Genomic DNA, 20,115 nt, shown 5'->3' with positions numbered 1-20,115 from the left:
GGGTTGGCTTAAGTCCTCTTCCTTCAATAACAGAACCTCTTTCGTGTTGCACAACGCAGGGGAGGTGGAGAACATGGTTCGATGGTAGACAGGATTGTTCTTTCCCACCTACATACTGAGTGTCATAAATTTTTTTTTTTTTTTGGCCAGGCAGAGTTAGATAGTGAGAGAGAGACAGAGAGAGAGTTATAGACAGTGAGAGAGACAGAGAGAAAGGTCTTCCTTCCATTGGTTCACTCCCCTAATGGCCGCTACAGCCAGCACGCTGTGCTGATCCGAAGCCAGGAGCCAGGTACTTCCTCTCGGTCTCCCATGGGACCCAGGCACTTGGGCCATCCTCTACTGCCCTCCCGGGCCACAGCAGAGAGCTGGACTGGAAGAGGAGCAACTGGGATTAGTACCCAGCGTCCCAACAGGGACTAGAACCCGGGGTGCCAGCGCCGGCGCCGCAGGCAGAGGATTAGCCAAGAGAACCACGGCACCGGCTGAGTGTCATAATGATTTATAGCTGCTTAAAAAGATGTCAAGGACTTGGGCAATGAAAGTGTTGATATTCCTGGAATTTCCGAAAGATGATTATGTCATTTTTTCTTGTTCACATGATCAAATATAGACCATTCCCCAGGATGGGAACTTGAATTGCATTTCTCCACGTGAGTGAATGCATAGAGATGAATGAGCCGTGAGGTTGGGAGTGCAGAGGCTAGCTGACCACAGGGAGTGAGAGGGTTTCAGCAGCAGAGTCTGGGGGATGCTTAGGCTGCACGCGCGCGCACACACACACACACACAGGACAGCGAGCAGGCCTTGTTGGGCCGTGACCCCGGCCGCTGGGCTGCCCACACTGCCCACATGCCTTTAACTTAACTTTGGCTTTGTGGTTTGTTTCTGTATGTGGACTGGGGCTCCGTGCAGAGACTCCCTCAGGGAGATATTACACTGACTGTGTCTCAGTTTTCTCCATTCCTGGCTGTTTTTTTAAAACCTTTTGTTTCTAGGCTGAGGCTTAGCTTCTTCCAGACTTACAGAGACCTCATGCCCATGCATATCATAGTTATTCTGAAGAAAAAACAAGACTAAAATCTTTAATTTTTTGTATTTTTTTAATTTTTAATTTTTTGACAGAGTTAGAGAGAGACAGAGAGAAAGGTCTTCCTTCTGTTGGTTCACCCCCCAAATGGCGCTGTGCCGATCCGAAGCCAGGAGCCAGGTGCTTCCTCCTGGTCTCCCATGCGGGTGCAGGGCCCAAGCACTTGGGCCATCCTCCACTGCACTCCTGGACCACAGCAGAGAGCTGGACTGGAAGAGGAGCAACTGGGACTAGAACCTGGGGTGCTGGCGCCGCAGGCAGAGGATTAGCCTAGTGAGCCACGGCGCCGGCCTTTATTTATTTATTTTTTTTAAAGATTTATCTTATTTATTTGAAAGGCATAGTTACAGAAAGAGAGAAGGAGAGACAGGTCTTCCATCCACTGGTTCACTCCCCAAGTGGCCACAATGGCCAGGGTGGACCAGGCTGAAGACAGGGCCAGGAGCCTCTTCTGGGTCTCCCACTGGGTGCAGGGACCAAGGATCAGAAGTGGAGCAGCTGGGACTCAAACTGGCACCCATGAGGGCTTAACCCGCAACACCACGACACTTGCCCCAACACTAAAATCTTTTAAAATTTTTATTATCTACTTGAAATGATTTCAGAGAAACAGAAAGATCTCCCATCACTGTTTTCATTCCCCAAATGCCTGCAACAGCAGGACTGGGCCAGGCCAAAGCTGGGAGCCTAGAACTTGATCTGGGCCTCCCACATGGGTGGCAGGGACCCAGCTACTTGACCCGTTACCTGCTGCCTCCCGGGGTGAGCTGGAGTGGAGAGCAGAGCTGGCACTTAACCTGGACCTTCCCATGTGGGATGGTGGCATCCCGAGTGGTGGCTTCACTACATGCCAAAGAAAACCACTTAACCACTGACCCTAAGAAAACATCTTGAAAGTAACAAGTGACCAATGATGGATCGCCTAGTTGAGGATGCTATTCAAATCGCTACAGATTTTGCAACAGAAACCATGATGCCACAGACAGTGGTGTATTTTTAAAGTGCTGAGAGAAGAGAATGGGAACTCGGAATCTGGAGTCTGAAAAAAATAACCAGGAATGGAGGTGAGAACGAAATACTCCGAGAGCAGGAACACAGACTTTATCGGCATACCTCCTGCAGAATTACTTGTGAAGGGAAGTTTTTTGGACACAGGGAAATAACACCAGTGGGAACCCTGAGTGATAGGAGGCCAGGAAAAGCAGCCGACACAGCACCTACGAAGTGCGTGTAGTGGGCTGCTGCTCCTTGCGAGGTCTTTAAGTGGACAGTTGGAAGCCACAAATGTAGCCCGGACAGAACACACAAAGACAACCACAGTGTAAAGCTGGGGGTACACGGGGGAGGCCTTCGACAGCTCTCTCCAAGGGGTGACATATTGTTCCTAAGGGGACCCTGGAAAGGTAGTGTACACCTTCCCAGGGCCACTGTTACAAAAAAAGCAAGAAAACCAACAACCAAAAAACAAACCCTCACAAAACTACACAAAGAAACATAGTCAAAAACACTAGAGAAAGTAGAATGAAACACTGCCGTCAGGAACCAAGAAAAGAAGTGAGGGAGGAGAGCCAGAGGGATCGTGCAGAGCAAATATGACACCAGACCCGAGCTCAGTGCATCCATAATGAGGTTACATGGAAGCGGCCCGAACACGCCCGATAAAGGATGGACTCAGAGTGGGTTAAATAAATGATCCAACGGCATTCTGTTCCCCAGTATCTCGGATAACATAACCACATATAATGCAAGGTGGAATGCAAAAGGATGGAATCTGAAAACTGAAGACAGAAACACGGAGAAAGTTTTGCAAATCACACAGGTGGTAAGGGCCTGAATCCAGAGTACAAAGCACTATGGCAGGTCAGCCATGAGAAGAGAAAACCACCCAGTTCCAAAGGGAGTGTGGTCAGCCGGAGGTGGGAGACTGGGAGACTGGGGCTCCGTGGGGATTTTGCTTGTTAACAGAGCTGGTGTGTAGCTTCAGATGATAAGGGGAGGGGAGGCGGCGGCGGGCAGAGGGCTGGAGGTCTACCCTGGCATGGAGGAAGCCGTCGGGTCAGCTTGATTGAGAGGAAAAAGTGGAGGAGAACGTGGCTGTGTTCTTCGTGTCCTGTACTTCAAGGAAAGAAAGAGCGCTTCACCGTTTGCAGGAGAAAGTTCTATGACTAAGACTTCTCCAGTCATCCTTAAGTGGAAAGTAACAGTAACACAGCCTGAGTGAGCCTTGGTTTTTATTAAGGTTAACACAGCTCAGAAAGTATCACTCTGCTGCTCTCCTTGAGGGTGAGAGAAATGTGCAAGGTGCGCTCCATTGTGCGTGTGTGTACTCTGTCCAGTGCACCTGCTGGGATGATTAGATGCATATTCTAGTAAATCAGCAGAATGCCTAGGGGCGTGGGGAGCCACAGAGCAGTCTCATTTCAGAGCTCACGTCGAGGCTGTATGTGTTCTGGGTATGCATGAAGCTGACCCGTGCATTTTTTTAAACAGGCAATTGCACGCTCCCACGATGGGACATAAAGTGGTCGTGTTTGACATTTCTGCCGTCAGAGCCTTGTGGGAAACTCGGGTCAGGAGGCACAAAGCATGGCAGAAGAAGGAGGCGGAGCGGCTGGAGAAGAGCGCCTTGGAGAAGTAGGTGCTGCCTGTCCCCGCCGGGGGCCCCTGGATCCACGCAGGGAAGGCGGGGGGCGGGGAAGGTGCCTTCCTTCTGGGATCCCTTGCTGTGGGGGCCCTGCCCGCTGGACTGCAGGGCTGAGGCTCCATCCCTGCCACAGTGACCACCTGCAATTATCAGGACCTGCAAGCACGGGAGCTTCCAAGAGCCCACGGAAAACGGAGTGAAACGATGAGTCTCCTTCGGTGTAAAACATTTCAAATCCCACGCCTAGGTTTCCCATAATACGCATTTTTCATGAATGTTTGGAGACCCCTTGTGTACTCCTGACAGTGCGAGAGCACAGGGAGGGCTGAGATGAGCTGATCAGTTTCTCTACAGTAATACTTCAGAGACTTATTTGAAAGGCAGGGTGATGGAAATTTATAATACACTTTTAAAAAAGGATTTTAAAAGAGAGAGGTAAAATTACGGTCGGAGGGAGGGAGAGACAGGCAGAGGTCTTCCATCCCCTGATTCATTCTCCAGATGGCTGCAATGGCTGGAGCTGGGTAGATCAAAGCCAGGAGCTTCCTCTGGGTTTCCCACACGGGCACAGGTGCCCAAGCACTTGGACCATCCTCCACTGCTTTCCCAGGCCATAGCAGAGAGCTGGATTGGAAGAGGAGCAGCCGGTACTTGACCTGGAGCCCATATGGGATGCCGGTGCTGCAGGCAGTGGCTTTACCTGCTACGCCACAGCGCCGGCCCCAAGTCAGGTGTTTTATAAACGGGCTGTTCTCTGTTTCTATTCTGATGGCCTTGAGAGGTCAACAAATTCCTGTGACCCTGCATTAAAAAAAAAAAAAAAAAAAAAAACACACAACAAAACGTAGATTGTCACCGTAGCATAATCACAAAGGAAATTGTAATTAATCAAATGAATAAGAAATGTTGGTGGAGACTTTAGCAAGAATTTTCATCTATCTCACCTCATTGACTTTCTTAATCAAAGTCACTGATAATTCACAAAGGGGTTCAGATTGCCCAGCTGGGGTGGGGGGTGGGAGGGCCACAGGTGGGCCAACGCCCCTCCCGGCAGGTGGTGGCCAGGAGGGTCACCATGGCCTCCTCTGCCTGCTGTTGCAGGATAAAGGAGGAGTGGAACTACGTGGCTGAGTGCCGGCGGCTGGGCATCCCGCAGGCCGAGTACTGCAGGAATGGCTTTGTGGACACCAGCGTGAGGCTTCTGGAGAGGATCGAGAGGAACTCTCTCATCAGGCAGCGGTCACTCGCCAAGGACGGAGGCAAGCAGAGCAGTCCGTTTGTGTTTGAACTTTCAGGGGAGCACTGGAAGGTGAGTGCGTGTGTTTCTCTCCCTGCAGAGCTGGCTGGGGCTGTCCACCGCTGACCTGAGCCCGGGCCTCGCCCTTGGCCTGGTGAGGGCTCCGACCTTTGGAGAGCTTCCCGGTAGGGGGAAGGTGTCCCTTCTGTGGGTTCTCTGGTCTTCTCTCCAGGAAATGCGGGGTGGCTCTGGGGAGAGCAGTGACTCCGCTTGGATCCCTCCAAAGCTGAGCAGCTGAGTCCCTGGGGGCTTAATTCTGTTTTGCTCCAGACATTTAAATTAACCCTGCCTCTTAAAAAGTTCCATTTGAATGACGACCTCTTCCTTGGTGAGATGCCCCTCTCCCCGTTCACGACAGCGACACCCCTTGTTCTTTCCTGGGGTGTTTGCAATGGCGTCCTGCCTCCTGCTCCCCCAACTTGCTGCCAGGCTTGGGGAGGCGTCTCCGGGGCTGTCTGTGATCTGGCATTTCTGGCTAGGGCTGTGCTGGTGTGGGCAGGTTGAGTCTGGTCTGTGTGTTGGGGAAGAGGCCGTGGGTAGGGGAACTTGCATATTGCCCATTTCGGTGGACCTGGTTCTCTGGGCCTGCCCTCCGTCTCTCCTAGCTGGTTTATTTGAGAGGGCAGGGTAGAGAGAGCGCCCCCATCTGATGGGGGTCGCAGGTGTCAGTGCTCGCCCTGTGCCTTTCCAGTTTTACGGCAGGATGCTCAGGCTGCAGGATACCCAGGGGCCCAGGGCCTCCTCCACTCCAGAGCCAGAGGAGGCCTGGAGGCCGCGGAGGCTGGGCTGGACCTCAGCACTCCCCGCCGACTGTCTTTCTGATGCTCTTTATTACATTTGAAAATTCATACAGCAAATATTAGGTGTTTATCAAGTATTCCTGAAAGCAACTACAGATAAAGGAAATGTAGCCTACATTTCACAATTGAATCAAATGACATTTTGTTTTTAGAGGATAGTCAACTGATATGTTATAAATATGTGAATACCGTGAATATGTGTTTGAGCCGTGTTGTCCAAAATTTTGACTTAATATTTGACTTATATTAATAAGTATCTTGTCTGGTATATTTTAGTAATGTCATTGAATTGGAAGTATCTGCTCCTGTAAAATTAATGACAAATTCAGTGACTTTGGTTTCTTTTTTTTAAATGGCTGTAGTTCAGGGAGTTAAGTCCAGTGCTCTCATCTATGCCTTCTTGCATCCTGGGTTTTATAGATGCCTGGCTTTATTTAATTAATTTATCTTTAAAGACATTTATTTATTTGAAAGAGTTAGAGAGAGAAAGAGGGAGACACACACACACACACACACACAGATATTTTCCATGAACTGGTCCACTCTCCAAGTAGCCACAGTGGCCAGGGCTGGGCAAAGCTGAAGCCAGGAGCCAGGAGCAGTGGTTTAGTTTTCAGGGAGCTGGATCGGAAATGGAGCAGCGAGGACACGAACTGGAACCCCTGTGGGATGCTGGCATTGCAGGCAGCGGCTGTCTGCCACAGTGCCGGCCCCTACCAGCTTTGCCTTAGATGACTTCGTGCCCACTGAGGAACAAGCCGGATTAATGTCTTTCTCTCTGTCCTAGGAGCTCCCGGACTCGTTGAAGGAGCAGACGCACCTGAAAGAGTGGCACATAAGCCACACTCTGATTCAGATCATTCCTGCCTACATTGAGCTCTTTCAAGCAATGAGGGTTCTGGATCTGCCAAAAAACCAAATCTCCCACCTCCCAGCCGAGATCGGTATGTCCCTCGGCCGGCATCCCCAGGCCTCTCGTGTGTCGTGGCCAAGGCACTGCAAACACTGGGTTCCCTCCAACAGCGCACCCCGAAGCCGCTGGGCAGGGCTGTCTCAAGTGTCCCTGGCTGCCTACCTTGGTGTCCCCCGGGTGATTTCCCCCTGTAGCACACACAGACATTTGTCACTGCTCTGAGACTAGAAGTTTCACGAGTGAGCAATATTTTGTGTAGGGACTTTTCTTTTTCTTTTTTTTAAAAGGATTTTTAAATTTATTTGAAAGGCAGAGTTACAGAGAGAGAGAGAGAGAGGTAGAGACAGAGTGAGAGAGATCTTCCATCCTCTGGTTCATTCCTCAAATGGCTGCCATGCCAGGGCTGGGCCAAGCCAAAGCCAGGAGCCAGGATCTGCATCCTGGTCTCTCACATGCGTGACAGGAACCCAAGTACCTAGGCCATCAGCTGCTTCCTCCCAGCATGCACAGCAGCAGGAAGCTGGAGTGTAAGCAGGACTCAAATCCCGTAATCCCATACGGGGCACAAGCATCCCAATGGCAGCTTAACTCATGGCACCACAAAGCCTCCCTTAGCTTACTTAAGAGCCCTCCAGGAGGCCACGGCTGGTGACGGCCTCCTAGGAGCTGTGCCACACGTCCCCCCATTGCCTGACACTGCCTTTGCCATGTTACTGCTAAGGAGTTTGCACTCCGTGTGCTGCACTCACCCTGCCTGTGGTTTCACAGAGGATCACACAATTCAAGAGCAAGGAGAAATCAATCAATCAATCAATCAATCAATAGCCTCTCCCTCCTCCTACCCCCAACACCCACACAATGCTATGATCTGAAACAAGATGCTCGGGTGGATGAGCAGACCGTTAGGATGCTCAGAAACCACAGGCAGGCTTGTGTTCAGTGCCTTCCCCGTCGCTGACGCAGACGCTGGACGCGTTAGCTTTGTGCGTGGCTCTTCAAGGACCCACTCGGTGGCGCTTTACTGTTTCTCGTGACAGGCCGCTTGAAGAACCTGAAAGAACTCAACGTGAGCTTCAACCAGCTCAAGAGCATTCCCCCAGAACTGGGAGACTGTGAGCACCTCGAGAGACTGGATTGTTCTGGAAATCTAGACCTAACCGAGCTGCCCTTCGAGGTAAGAAATAAACATCTCTGCGAGCTCCTTTTCATTTGACTTATGTCACGGCGCGGTCTGTGATGTGCGGAAGAAGGGGTAAAGGATGAAATCCATCATCGTTGTTCGTTTATTTATTTGTCTCTGTGCATGAAGCAGAGAGAGGGGTTGGGGCTCAGTTCACATCCGCTGATTCGTTCCTTCAGTGCCCACCGTGGCTGGGGCTAGGCCCACCGAAGCCAGGAGCCAGGAACTCGGTCCAGGTCTCTGACATGGATGACAGGGACACAACCACTTGAGCAGCCACCGGCTGCGGGAATTTAAACCAAGCTCTCCGACATAGATGACGGAATCCTAGCCACTGGGCCAGACGCCCACCCCCTAACCCATTCTACTGTATCACATTTTCCTAATATTTCAGTTGCTCTGTATTATCTATCATAAAGTCTTTTTAGAAAAGATTTACTTATCTATTTGAGAGGTAGAGTTACAGATGTGGGGGGTGGGCAAGAGAGAAAGAGAGAGAGAGAGAGAGGTCATCTTCCATCCTCTGGTTCACTCCCCAAACGGCTGTAACAGCCAGAGCTGGGCCAATCCAGAGCCAGGAGCTTCTTCCGGGTCTCCCACGTGGGTGCAGAGGCCCAAGCACTTGGGCCATCTTCTATTTTCCCAGGTTATAAGCAGAGAGCTGGATCAGAAGTGTATCATCCAGGACACCAGTCGGCACCCATATGGGATGCCGGCGCCTGAGGTGGAGGCTTAGCGCACTATGCCACAGTGCCAACCCCATCGTAAAATCTACTAGGCTGAGACCTTAATTTAAGTTTAGAAATGCTTCCAAGGCAAAATGATACAAAATATCCTGTTTTCACATAAGAGAATTTTAAAATTTTTATTATTATTTTATTTGAAAGACAGTGTTACAGAGAGAAAGGTAGAGACAGAGAGAGAGGTCTTCCATCTGCTGGTTCACTCCCCAGATGGTGGCAATGGCTGGAGCTGTGCCGATCTGAAGCCAGGAGCCAGGAGCTTCTTCCAGGTCTCCCACATGGGTGCAGGGGCCCAAGGACTTGGGCCATCTTCTACTGCTTTCCAAGGCCACAGCAGAGAGCTGGATCAGAAGAGGAGCAGCCAGGACTAGAACCGGCGCCCATATGGGATGCCAGCGCTTCAGGCCAGGGCTTTAACCCGCTGTGCCACAGCGCCGGCCCCATACAAGAGACTTTTATTCAATGCCTGTTTCATGGATGATGCCTGTTACCTGTAATGTGCATCCTGATTCATTGATCCGGCGTGATGAAAGCTGGAGATGAAAAAGGAGATGAGAAGTTTTTGTATACTCAGAACTTCCCAATAACTCAAGTAGTGTTGCAGTTAGGTCTTGAGACCTCTTTTAATTTAAAAATGTTCTGTAGTTTCTTGGCATTGATTCATGGACAAATGATTTTAAATATTTTCTGATGCAACACAGCCGATAAAAGTGAAACATTTTTATTGCCAAATGAAATTCAGCAAACTTGTTGTGCCGCAGGGAGAGAAGCACCATACAAAGCTGCTGGCAGCCCACGGGCTAGAAACAGTCACTGCTGGCGAGGGCCTAGAGGGGTGTCCTTTCCTTTCCTGAACTCCCTGCATGTGAGGAAGCAGCTGCAGCGTCCGTCTCCTCCCAGGGAGTGCCCCACAGTGGTGCTCAGCCCAGGCCACGATGGACCGCACAGGGCTGCTCGCCCCCCAGTCTGCCCATCTTCACCCACATGTTCGGGCTGGAACGGAATGAACTCATCCTTGACCTCTCTTGCCCCCGTGCCCACATCCCATCTGTAAACACATCCTCCTGGGCATGCTCTTCGGAGTATGTTCTGCATCTGACCACTGGTCATTGCCTTTCCACTACCACCTTGCCCCAAGCCGGTGCTGTCTGCCACCTGGACTGGGTCAGCAGTCTCCCTGCTGGTCTTTTTGTCACCTCCTCTATCCCCCCCTTTATTAAGGTGTAACCTATGTACTGTAAAATTCACCCATTGTTAAGTATGCAGTCCAGTGTAATTGTGTTTTAGGATATTTCTCCATCCATTCAATAATTCCCTTTCGCCAGCTTGTTGCTAATCCCTGCCCCTTCTCCCCGCCCCTGGAAACCACACGTCTCTACTGCTTGACTTTCTGGAGATTTCGTATGAATGGAATCAGACGATGGTCTTCTGGCTTCCCAAATTTAGCATGTTTTTGAGACTCTTCGTTCATACTGTAGCATGTACAGAGTGAGGGAAGGGTCTAGGTTCATGGTTTTGGTTTTGTTGGATGTGGATATATAATTTTCTCAGAAATTTTTATTGAAAAGATTGTCCTTTCCCCATTGAACTGTCTTGGCATCTTTGATGGAAGAATCAGTTGACCATAAATGTAAGGATTTATTTCTGGAATCTCAGTTCTGTTCCATTGCTCTGTTTGTCTCTCTTTGTGTTAAGTCTTGATTACCGTGACTTTATAATAATAAGCTATGAAATTGACAAAATGTAAGTTCTCCAGCTTTGTCCTCCTTTTTCAACATTATTTTGGCTATTCTATATTTTTTGAATTTCCATGTACATATTAGGATTAACCTGACAATTTTTTTGTTTTTTTGTTTTGTTTTGTTTTGTTTTTTTTGACAGGCAGAGTGGACAGTGAGAGAGAGACAGAGAGAAAGGTCTTCCTTTTGCCGTTGGTTCACCCTCCAATGGCCGCCGCGGTAGGTGCGCTGCGGCCGGTGCACCGCGCTGATCCGATGGCAGGAGCCAGGTACTTATCCTGGTCTCCCATGGGTTGCAGGGCCCAAGCACTTGGGCCATCCTCCACTGCACTCCCTGGCCACAGCAGAGAGCTGGCCTGGAAGAGGGGCAACTGGGACAGGATCGGTGCCCCGACCGGGACTAGAACCCAGTGTGCCGGCGCCGCAAGGCAGAGGATTAGCCTAGTGAGCCGCGGCGCCGGCTTACCTGACAATTTTTAAAAAATAAAAAAAAAGCTGAAATTTCAATAGGAATTTCATTCAATTTACCAATTGCATTTTGAGGAGAATTTACCAATTGAATTTTGGGGAGAATTTCACCTTAGTAATAATAAGTTTTCCAGGGTTGGCATTTGGTGCAGCAGTTAGCTAAGTTGCTGCTTGGGAAGCCTACATCCTGTTTCCTGGTGCCTACTTCAAGTCCCAGCTCCTCCACTTCCCATCCAGCTCCCTGCTAATGCACACCCGGGACGCAGCAGGTGATGGTTCAGGTACCTGGGTCCCTGCCACCCATGTGAGAGATCTGGATGGAACTCTGGGCTCCTGGCTTTGGCCTGCCCTAGTCCAGGCTGTTGTAGGTATTTTGGGGGAGTGAACTAGTAGATGCAAGATCCCCCCCCGCCATTTCTGGCTTTCAGATAAAGTCAAGAAAAAGCTTCCCAATCAATGAACATAAAATGTTTCTCCATTTATGTAAACCTTTGATTTTTCTTAGAAATGTTTTATAGTAATGTGCTCATACAACCCGTTCATTATTTCTGCATTTCTAAGGTGCTATTTGGGATGAAAGTAATCTCTCTCTTCACTGATTTAATGCTGCTGTGATTTTCCTTATTCTACTTTTTATATAACTCTAAGTTACTTCTTCTAAATATCTTCAATCAGTTATTTACAGTCTAAAATGCATTGTCTGCATTTATTGTAGAAGGAAGGAAGAAGGGAGGCGAGTGGTAATTCAGTCTTGATTTTTCTGCGGGTCTGATAACTCTGGCACCACAGTCAGAAAGATGGGACTGGACTGTAGGCTCCCAGACATCTCTCTTGGCTGACCGTTCCCTGTCACGGTGCTGTCTTCATATTCATTTTTGCAAATTCCAAACAAGGGAAAATTAGCACGTGCCTACTGGATGAATTTGGCCTGTGTCTCAGTAAAGCAAACGTGGCAACATGGAATGGGATTTAGAGCAAGCCAGATTGTAGTGTGAGCCGACTGCTCCTCATTTGTATGCATTTCAGTGTGCTGCCTGTTGGTGCAATTGACTCCACACTTCATAGCACAGATTTGATTCATGGACTCTCAAACCAGATCATTAAAAGGTAGCTCACTCTGTGTTTTATGGTCACTGCTAAGGTTCTATAGTCAAGTCCCAATATTAGACACTTCTTTCTGCTCTATTTCATATTCATAGATTTGCATTGTAAATAAGATTATAATTCCCCATACTTTTCAGTGACTATATTAAAAGGGATATTGGCCATAAGAGAAAGCAGTAGAGAGTTCTGATCCTTTGACATAACACTTTACTGACCCAAATGTGAGTCTCCCTAAGATTCACCACAACTGGTTCATGCGGTCTTTTCCAAGTCATTCTGCTCTTAAAACTCCCGCTCTGCCCTGTGACTTTGCGTGCTATTCTTCCACCCAGAGTTTCCACGCCTCCTGTTCCACCTGTCCCGGAGCCTCAGGAACTCAGTGCAGATTCCATTATGTGCAGTCTTTTCTGACCCTACCACGGTGCTGGGCAGAGGAGCCATTTGTTCTCTGTGCTATGCAGCACTGCAAATTGAATAGGTCTTTCACATTGTTCTTGCTACCTAACATTTCTTTGCCTGTTTGTGAAGATACAACTTCAGGAGCAGCCACAGGGTGCAGACAGCCCGCGAATGACACCCAACAGCTGGCGAATGACACCCAGCCTCACTGCCAGTTGCATTGGCTGCTGACCTGGGTTTGCACAGATGAGCGCTCGTAGAAATGCCTTGGGGGAGGAAACCTCCATCTAAGGTGATTCGTGGAACCTAATTTCCACTCTTATACTTAGAATACTCTGTTGTTTTCTTTCTAGTTAAGTAATCTGAAGCGAGTTACCTTTGTGGATATCTCCGCCAACAAGTTTTCCAGCGTCCCGATCTGTGTCCTGCGGATGGCTAATTTGCAGTGGTTTGATATCAGCAACAACAACCTGAATGACCTGCCACAAGACATAGACAGGTAGCTACCTGCGCTCTGAAGGTGAGGGGTACGAATACGTCACTAGCGCCTTCCACACGGTTCACATTGTCCCATAAGTAAGGGACATTTCTTGGAAAGCAACTAATTCTCCAGAGTTTATTGTTTCCAAGGATGTCCAGAATAAGACAGTCTCCAGTCTGCATCCCACAGACACTGTACATGTCTCTATGCAACTCGTACCTGTCTTCATTGTTTCGGTGAACGTGAATTTACTTCATACTCCGTCAGAATGGCTCTATTAACTTTCCTTTACCCCGCAGAAGCAGAAAAATATATTTATTACATGTAAGATGGAAACCTATCACTTTATGCTTGGAATATCAGTTCCATTTAATTTTAAAACCAATTATTATACTGAATCATGCATAATGGATTGACTTACTCAATCATTCCACCAATGTTATGAGAATTAGGTTCTTGGATGACAGGCCTGGAGAGTGGTCTGGGTTTAAAGTGGTCAACAAAACACAATCTCTGACCTTCTGGAATCCACCATTTTCTTGAGCAAGAGTGCAAGTAAGCTATTGGGACACAGAGGTCAGCCGTGGCTTAGGTCTGAATACCGTGTCGTACGGTGCTCCTCTACCCCAGTACGTGTGGCATTTGTCCATGCTTTCTGGGTTTATGAGAGTAACTGGGAATTATTTTAATTTAACCATCAGGAAACTGTGCAATGTTTATGCAATGTTTGTGGGATTAGACATTTTGCAAATGGCCATTAGCAAAGTCTGCAGGAAGGGGTCATGAATTAGGATACAATGGAAAGTGGAACATTTCATTTCTTTTTCAATGTGCAGTTTTCAAGTGGGAAAACATAATAGGTAAAGAATCACTGTGCTCCCAAAACACAGAAGGAAATATGGTGCCAAAAGCTGGTTATTCTCACCGCAACTCCAAACTGCCTTCTTTCCGGTCCTTTTGGGAACGCCAGAGACGCGAGGGAGGGCGTCTCCTCCTCATGGCCGCTCTTGTGCAGTTTGCTGGTTCTGCTCTTACATGTGTCTTTGACTCTCAGTGAAGTCATTAAAAGCTAAAAACAAACAAAACAAAACACAAAATGGCATCACCCGGCCTGCATTTATTTAAAGTAAAGTAAGAAAGTTTGCAGTCATCAAGGTCGTTGCCTACTGACTGAGCAGGGCTCTCCCACGAGGAGCCACGCGGGGTTCGTGTTGGTTTTCTCAGCCGTGAAGCCTCCTTTGTGTTTTGACCCTGTTCCTCTTCTTAGGCTGGAAGAACTGCAGAGCTTTCTCTTGTATAAGAACAAGCTGACCTATCTCCCGTACGCCTTGCTTAACCTAAAGAAGCTCGCTTTGATCGTCGTCAGTGGGGACCATTTGGTGGAGGTTCCAACTGCTCTTTGTGACTCATCCACACCATTAAAGTGAGTAGACCCGGCGGAGACCCAGTCCGGCACCGGTCAGGAGCGAGGCACCTGTCTCATAACCAGATCACGTGATTCTTACGCCCTGAGAACCTGGTCGAAGTTCATGGACATTCTGGCGACTGTTTGGGGATTTTGAAGTTTGGGGCCAATGGCATGGGCGCTGAAGCTTGGAGGACTTGTGGACGGCAGCTGCTCACTGGTGGCCTGCATAGCAGGTGCATGCCTGGGACCCTATGTGTTCTTGAGCAGTCCCACGGCTGCTGGCCTGGTGGGCCCGCTGTTACTAAGTGAACCCTCTCCCTTCCCTCGGTTTTCTTAAATGCACCCATGAACTGCTCCATGCTTAGAAAATCCACAAATGGCAATGTGGCACAGACAGCCGCCAATCTGTGTGAGAAATGAGATCACTTTTCTCTGCCAGGGGAGTGACATCGAAAAGCTCCAGCTCTAGTCTCCCCTAAAATAGCTCCTGGGCAGCCCGCCGCTGGCTCCCTGGTAGCACATCCTGCCAGAATATGGGGCTTTGGGGCTTCTCCCATCGCCTCTACCTTGAGAGCATTTGGGGCTGTTTGCAGTGTTGTACCTGAGCCAGTGTAAACAAAGGAGCACCACACATTGATAAAATTTGATGGTCCTTTATTGCCGGCAGTGGAGAGTGGGCTCATGCCCTAAAGAACTCTCCACCCTGAAGCCCAAAGCAACAGGGTTATAAAGGCAGAAACTGCAAAATCGGGAGAGGAATACATGGTTGCTAGGAACAGGGGGAATACATGGTTACTGGGGTCAAGCTGACCTAAAACCTATGCGAAACTAGTATCAATTATAATCTTGACAATACCAGTTACAATCTTAACAATTCCAATTCTAATCTTGACATTAATCCAGGTATTGGTTTTAATCATAAGTAGGACAGACATAGACAAATTACATTTTTATCATGAACCCAGGTGCAGCCTATCCACTTCCAAGCTTGAGCAATCATGCTGGGGGTTTCTATGCTCCACCAAGTGTGATGTAGTGGACTGCTATTGTCCAACGGTTCTAGATCATAGTTTTAGACCAGAGTCTCATGGCGTGGGGGGCACCTTCCCAGAATGGAGTCTCAAGTGCTCCAAGATGGAGTCCCTACTGTCAAGCTGTTACTTCATTAGCAGTGTGGGGGTCTCTCTGGAATCTTCCCAGGAGGCTGCTTGAGCAAGGGCCGACTTTTCTCTGCATAGCATCTGCTTGTCAGCAGTTGCTGGGTAAAACCCCTGTGGAGGGACTGACTGTCTTGGTCTCCCACACAGGTGCAGGGACCCACATGCTTGTGCCATGTTCCACTGCTTTCCTAGGCACATTAGAGGGAGTTAGATTGGAAACAGGGCATTTGGGATGTCATTGTTGGACACAGTGGCTCAACCTGCTCTGCCCCAGTGCTGGCCCCGAAAGGTTGACTTCTTACGTGAGGAATTCTGCAGTTAAAAATGCCCAGGTGAAAATGTGATGTTTTCTGTACTTTCTTAAACAGGTTTGTAAGCCTGATGGACAATCCTATTGATAAGACCCAATGTCAAGAAGGTGAGGAAGTGCTGGAGACCGAACGGGATCGCCAGCATTTTGATAAGGAATTTATGAAAGCTTATATTGAAGATCTGAAAGAAAGAGGTGGGTAACTCGTATTTGAAGTTCTTTAACACACTATGGAGAATTCCACTCACTTATGCAACAAAAGGTAACTGGTTAGGGGGCAGGCTACTCTGTAAATTATTTGTCCATTCACTCTCCAAAAAAGCAGAAATGACACATTTCCTTAAAATATCAACTTTTCCTGGTACACTTGAATGCTTGCTGTATCATCAATTATTTGGCTGAAAGGTTGGGAAAATGTATTTTTAAAAGTTGAAATTGTGTTACTGGGCATGAGGTTTTTTTTTGTTTGTTTGTTTGTTTGTTTGTTTGTTTTTTAACTAAAGCATATCAACAAAATAGTATTCTAAGTTAATGGGAAAATTAGATTCCATTTCAAAATTCCATTTAAATTCAACTTTTGGAAACGTAATCTCATATAAAACAAGGAACATCTACAGATCAGTGAGTAGGCCCATTTAGTGTGTTTTTTTGAGAACCTTTTTTTTTTTTTTGAGAACCGTTGGCTGTGAAGGGACAGGAAGGGGCAGTAACCAGTGCCAGGAGCGAGGCTGAGAGCTTTACTTAGGAGGATCCTGCTTACTTAGGAATTGCCCAGGCTTCTCAGCTAAACTGAAGTCCTTCCCACTGCCTACCTGCTGCCGACACTCCAGGGTTCTTGACCGTCTCTTCGTACTTTATCAGCTGTAGGTTGCATAGCTTCCAAGATCTTGATACAGCGGTGTGAGCTGGTTGGAAAGATTGCAGAAGAATGAGAATTAATGATCCTGTCTTAGATCTAAACATTTCTGAAGCTTGACTCTGTGTTTGTAATGGTTGACTTAATGGTAATGACTCATGTATAACCATACATTAACTTGCATTTACCATACAATGATTTGTGTACTGACATAGGCCGTAGCTTGTAGCTACACGTCCTGATGAAATGATGAATGACTGGATATATTTTTTCATTCTTGTGCAGAATCTGTTCCCAGCTATACCACCAAGGTATCTTTCAGTCTTCAGCTTTGACATCACCCACGAGAAGGCTGCAGAATCTCGCTACCCTGTGGAGTTTCAAATCTTCGAGTCTGGGTGATGTCATTCAGCAATACTGGCTTGTGTTTAAAGACAAAGTCTAGAAACTACTGTCACAGCTGTCAAGTTTCAGATGGATGAATCTCTCTCTCCGTGAGCTGGAAAATCGATAATTGATTTATATGTTGATGTTTATCAACTCATTGCATATTCATGTTTCCAAATAATGCACATTCAATATTTTAGAAAATATATATTTTTAAGAATTATAACTTAAAGACCAAATTCTGAACTTGAATGTGTTGTTTTTGGGAAGCAAGGGACAAAAGTGCTGTGAGAAGAGCATTTATGTTGGAATAGTCAGATGAAAGATTGTAATTTTGAAACAATTTTAATGCATTATTTCTCTGAGAAATAATTGTACAAATGGCTATTTCCATATGTTTTAAATGATCGTTTGGGAAATGTTGGCTCTTGGGAGAGACTTCAGTTATCATCTGGGCCTTGCAGGTAGAACTGGCGTCACGTGGCCTGTAGGTGGCCCTAGTTGAGCAGGCTTGGGCCTGGCTGACTGTGGGAAGTGTGGGATAGCATGCCTGGATGGCCATCTTGCCATCTCAGACCCCACCTCAGAGTAAAGACAGTGTCCTTAGGGCTCTCTCCCCAAAGGTGGCCCTGTGGGACAAGGGGGATGACTTCACACTGACAGGGAGTCCCGAGCAAGGCTCCCCTGTGGGCACCACGGGAGCCTGTGGCCCTAGCAAAGATGCTACGGGCCAAAGGGGGCCTCGCAGCTGTTTTAGATCGGCAAGGGTGGGGTTCATTACAAGGCTTTGAGGCCTACATTGCATCACAAGATGTGTGGAATTTGTACAAAGTCTCTATTTTTATACTATTCTGTTGTGCTAAAACACTCAAAAACAGGACGTGGCTTAGTGGCTTCGGGTCTTTTTTTTTTTTTTTTTTTAAGATTTTTCTATTTTTTCAAAGGCAGAGTGACAGAGAGAGAGAGGGAGAGATAAAGACCTTCTATCCACTAGTTCACACTCGAAATGGCTTCAGCTGCTGGGGCTGGGCCACACCAAAGCCAGGAGCCAGAAACTCCATCAGGGTCTCCCACATGGGTGGCACGGGCCCAAGCACTAGGGCCATCTTCCACTGCTTTCCCAGGCCATTAGCAGGGAGTTGGATGGGAAGTGGAGCAGCTGGGACTCAAACCAGTGCTGTTATATGGGACGCCATCGTTGCAAATGGTGGCTTACTGTTTTCAAGATAAGCTTGGAGGAGTAGCTTCTGTGACTAAGTAGGGGAATATACGTAAATTCATGTAAAGGTGTGCGGATTATCCTCTGTGGTCCAGCCCAGTGCTACCCAGTAGAGCTCTCTGTGGTGATGGAGACGCTGGATCTGCTCTGTCCAATGCAGTAACTGCCAGGCCCGTGAGCCTCTTGAGCATTTGAGCAGTGACTGGTGTGACTCAAGAATTAAGTTTCCAACACGATGGGGTCTGAGTAGCCACATGGGATCGATCTAGCCAGTTGGGGTTTGGGGACGTTAAGCTGGTGTCTGAAATGGGGATTTTAATTTTCTTTCATCTTAAGAGCAGGTCCGTCTTCAGGGCTCACGTTTAGAAAGGGTCACAGTGACACTGTTTAGTCTCTGAGGGCTCCGCCCTGGGCTCAGAGGTTTAAGTGCTGCAGGTGCGAGGCAGGCAGCTGCATCCGAAACCCCGAGGGACAGCTGTAGGGCACCGCTTCAGCTGGAAAGCGGACTCTGAGCAGCAGGTCAGCAGATGCACCTGGAGCAACGAGAGATCGGGCACTTTAACTGAACCTTGAGTCAACTGTATGCTTGTTTTAAGACTTAAAAATGGAGTTTAGATTTATGAGTTGTACTCTTTGGATGATTTTGGACTTTCATGTCATGCCAAGGTACATGTTATAGGTAGCCAAGTGGAAACTCTATTTGAAAGGGGGGAAGGGGAAACTTTCACACAAACAGACTGTAATCTATGTACATTTTATTTCAATAAAAGCAATCTTATGTAAAAACCTTGTCTTCATGTCATACATAAAAAAGTGAAAATATATTACATATATATGTATTATATATGTAATGTATTACATACAAATATGTTATATTTGAACATATTTGCAGAGCTACTATTTAACTTATTCATATTAATATAAAAATATGAGATTCTACAGAATGTTCATCTTAGTGGAAATATATTTGAAAATTTAGGCGATGTTTATAGACTAATACATACTTTACAAAAGTTATTTACATAGAATATTATCTATGAACATTAATATGAGTGGAAGAATATTTTAGAATATTATTCTTAGAAGAGAAACATCCTGGTTCTGAAAATGTGTTTATTACCTGTTGTTTTTACACTGGAAGTTTAGGGAGAACGGATTTCTTTTCCCACCCACTACTAGGTTCGTGGCTGAGGCGCCTATCACAGAAGACAGATAACAAGTGAAAAGCACGTAAATGTATTTGATATATGTTGTATGTGACTCGGCAGTTTCCAGAGACGAAGGAACAGATAAAGCTTATACCACGAGTGCTGAAGAAGTGGCTGGTGTCCAAGACGCCGTGAGGACCAAAGGGCAGGTCTGATGGTAATGAACTTGGGGTACCTCTCTGTGCAGGTTCTCCTTGGCCGTCTCTATCTTTCCTAGGAAGGATGTTCCTCTTCGTCCCTGCCTCTCTCTGAAATAAGCAAAGGTGTAGAAGTGTGACAAGTGGAATCAGACTCTGTATTCCTGGGACTCGTCTTGTGCTCCCAGGCACACAGGTGAGCTCACCTACGCTGTTGCACACGGCCATCACGGATTCAGCCCCAACCCTGTGCCTTCTGTGGCATGCGTGCTGCCCTCAGTGCCTTTCTGTGGGCGCAGTGGTTAAGGCGTGGCTGCTGCACTGCGAAGCTGTGGGCACGCGCAGCCGGGACCTTCCGCAGACACGCCAATGTCTGAGTGTGGACTGCTGTCCCCTCCTGAGCCGTATGCGAGCCTTTCCCTTGCTCCTTGTCCTCGCCAGCACTCGGTCTGGTCGCGCTTTCCACACTCAGCCTTTCCGGGGGCTCGCGAGCTACCTCATCACGGATCAAGCTCATGCTTCCCTGACTACAGTGGAGGCGGAGCATCGCTTTGCAATGCTGATCGACCCTG

At 47.7% G+C, this 20,115-nt stretch overlaps 1 protein-coding gene across 2 annotated transcripts in view; it reads left to right on the top strand.

The window, feature by feature from the left end:
- Positions 1-18,962, top strand: part of LRRC2 (leucine rich repeat containing 2) — a 31,533-nt gene extending 12,571 nt beyond the window's left edge. For both annotated transcript variants that reach the window (XM_062200709.1, XM_062200708.1), the window contains exons 2-9: positions 3,581-3,724; positions 4,836-5,043; positions 6,619-6,775; positions 7,782-7,918; positions 12,731-12,876; positions 14,126-14,281; positions 15,795-15,931; positions 16,878-18,962. In XM_062200709.1, the coding sequence (XP_062056693.1) occupies positions 3,600-3,724; positions 4,836-5,043; positions 6,619-6,775; positions 7,782-7,918; positions 12,731-12,876; positions 14,126-14,281; positions 15,795-15,931; positions 16,878-16,927 (1,116 nt within the window). In that variant the 5' untranslated portion in view covers positions 3,581-3,599 and the 3' untranslated portion in view covers positions 16,928-18,962. The remainder of the gene's footprint in view (positions 1-3,580; positions 3,725-4,835; positions 5,044-6,618; positions 6,776-7,781; positions 7,919-12,730; positions 12,877-14,125; positions 14,282-15,794; positions 15,932-16,877) is intronic.
- Positions 18,963-20,115: the final 1,153 nt, after the last annotated feature.

Source organism: Lepus europaeus, chromosome 9 (assembly GCF_033115175.1).
Source record: "Lepus europaeus isolate LE1 chromosome 9, mLepTim1.pri, whole genome shotgun sequence".
Lineage (NCBI taxonomy): Eukaryota > Metazoa > Chordata > Mammalia > Lagomorpha > Leporidae > Lepus > Lepus europaeus.
Note: the sequence above shows the minus strand (reverse complement) of the source record. Positions and strands in the feature narration are given on the sequence as shown.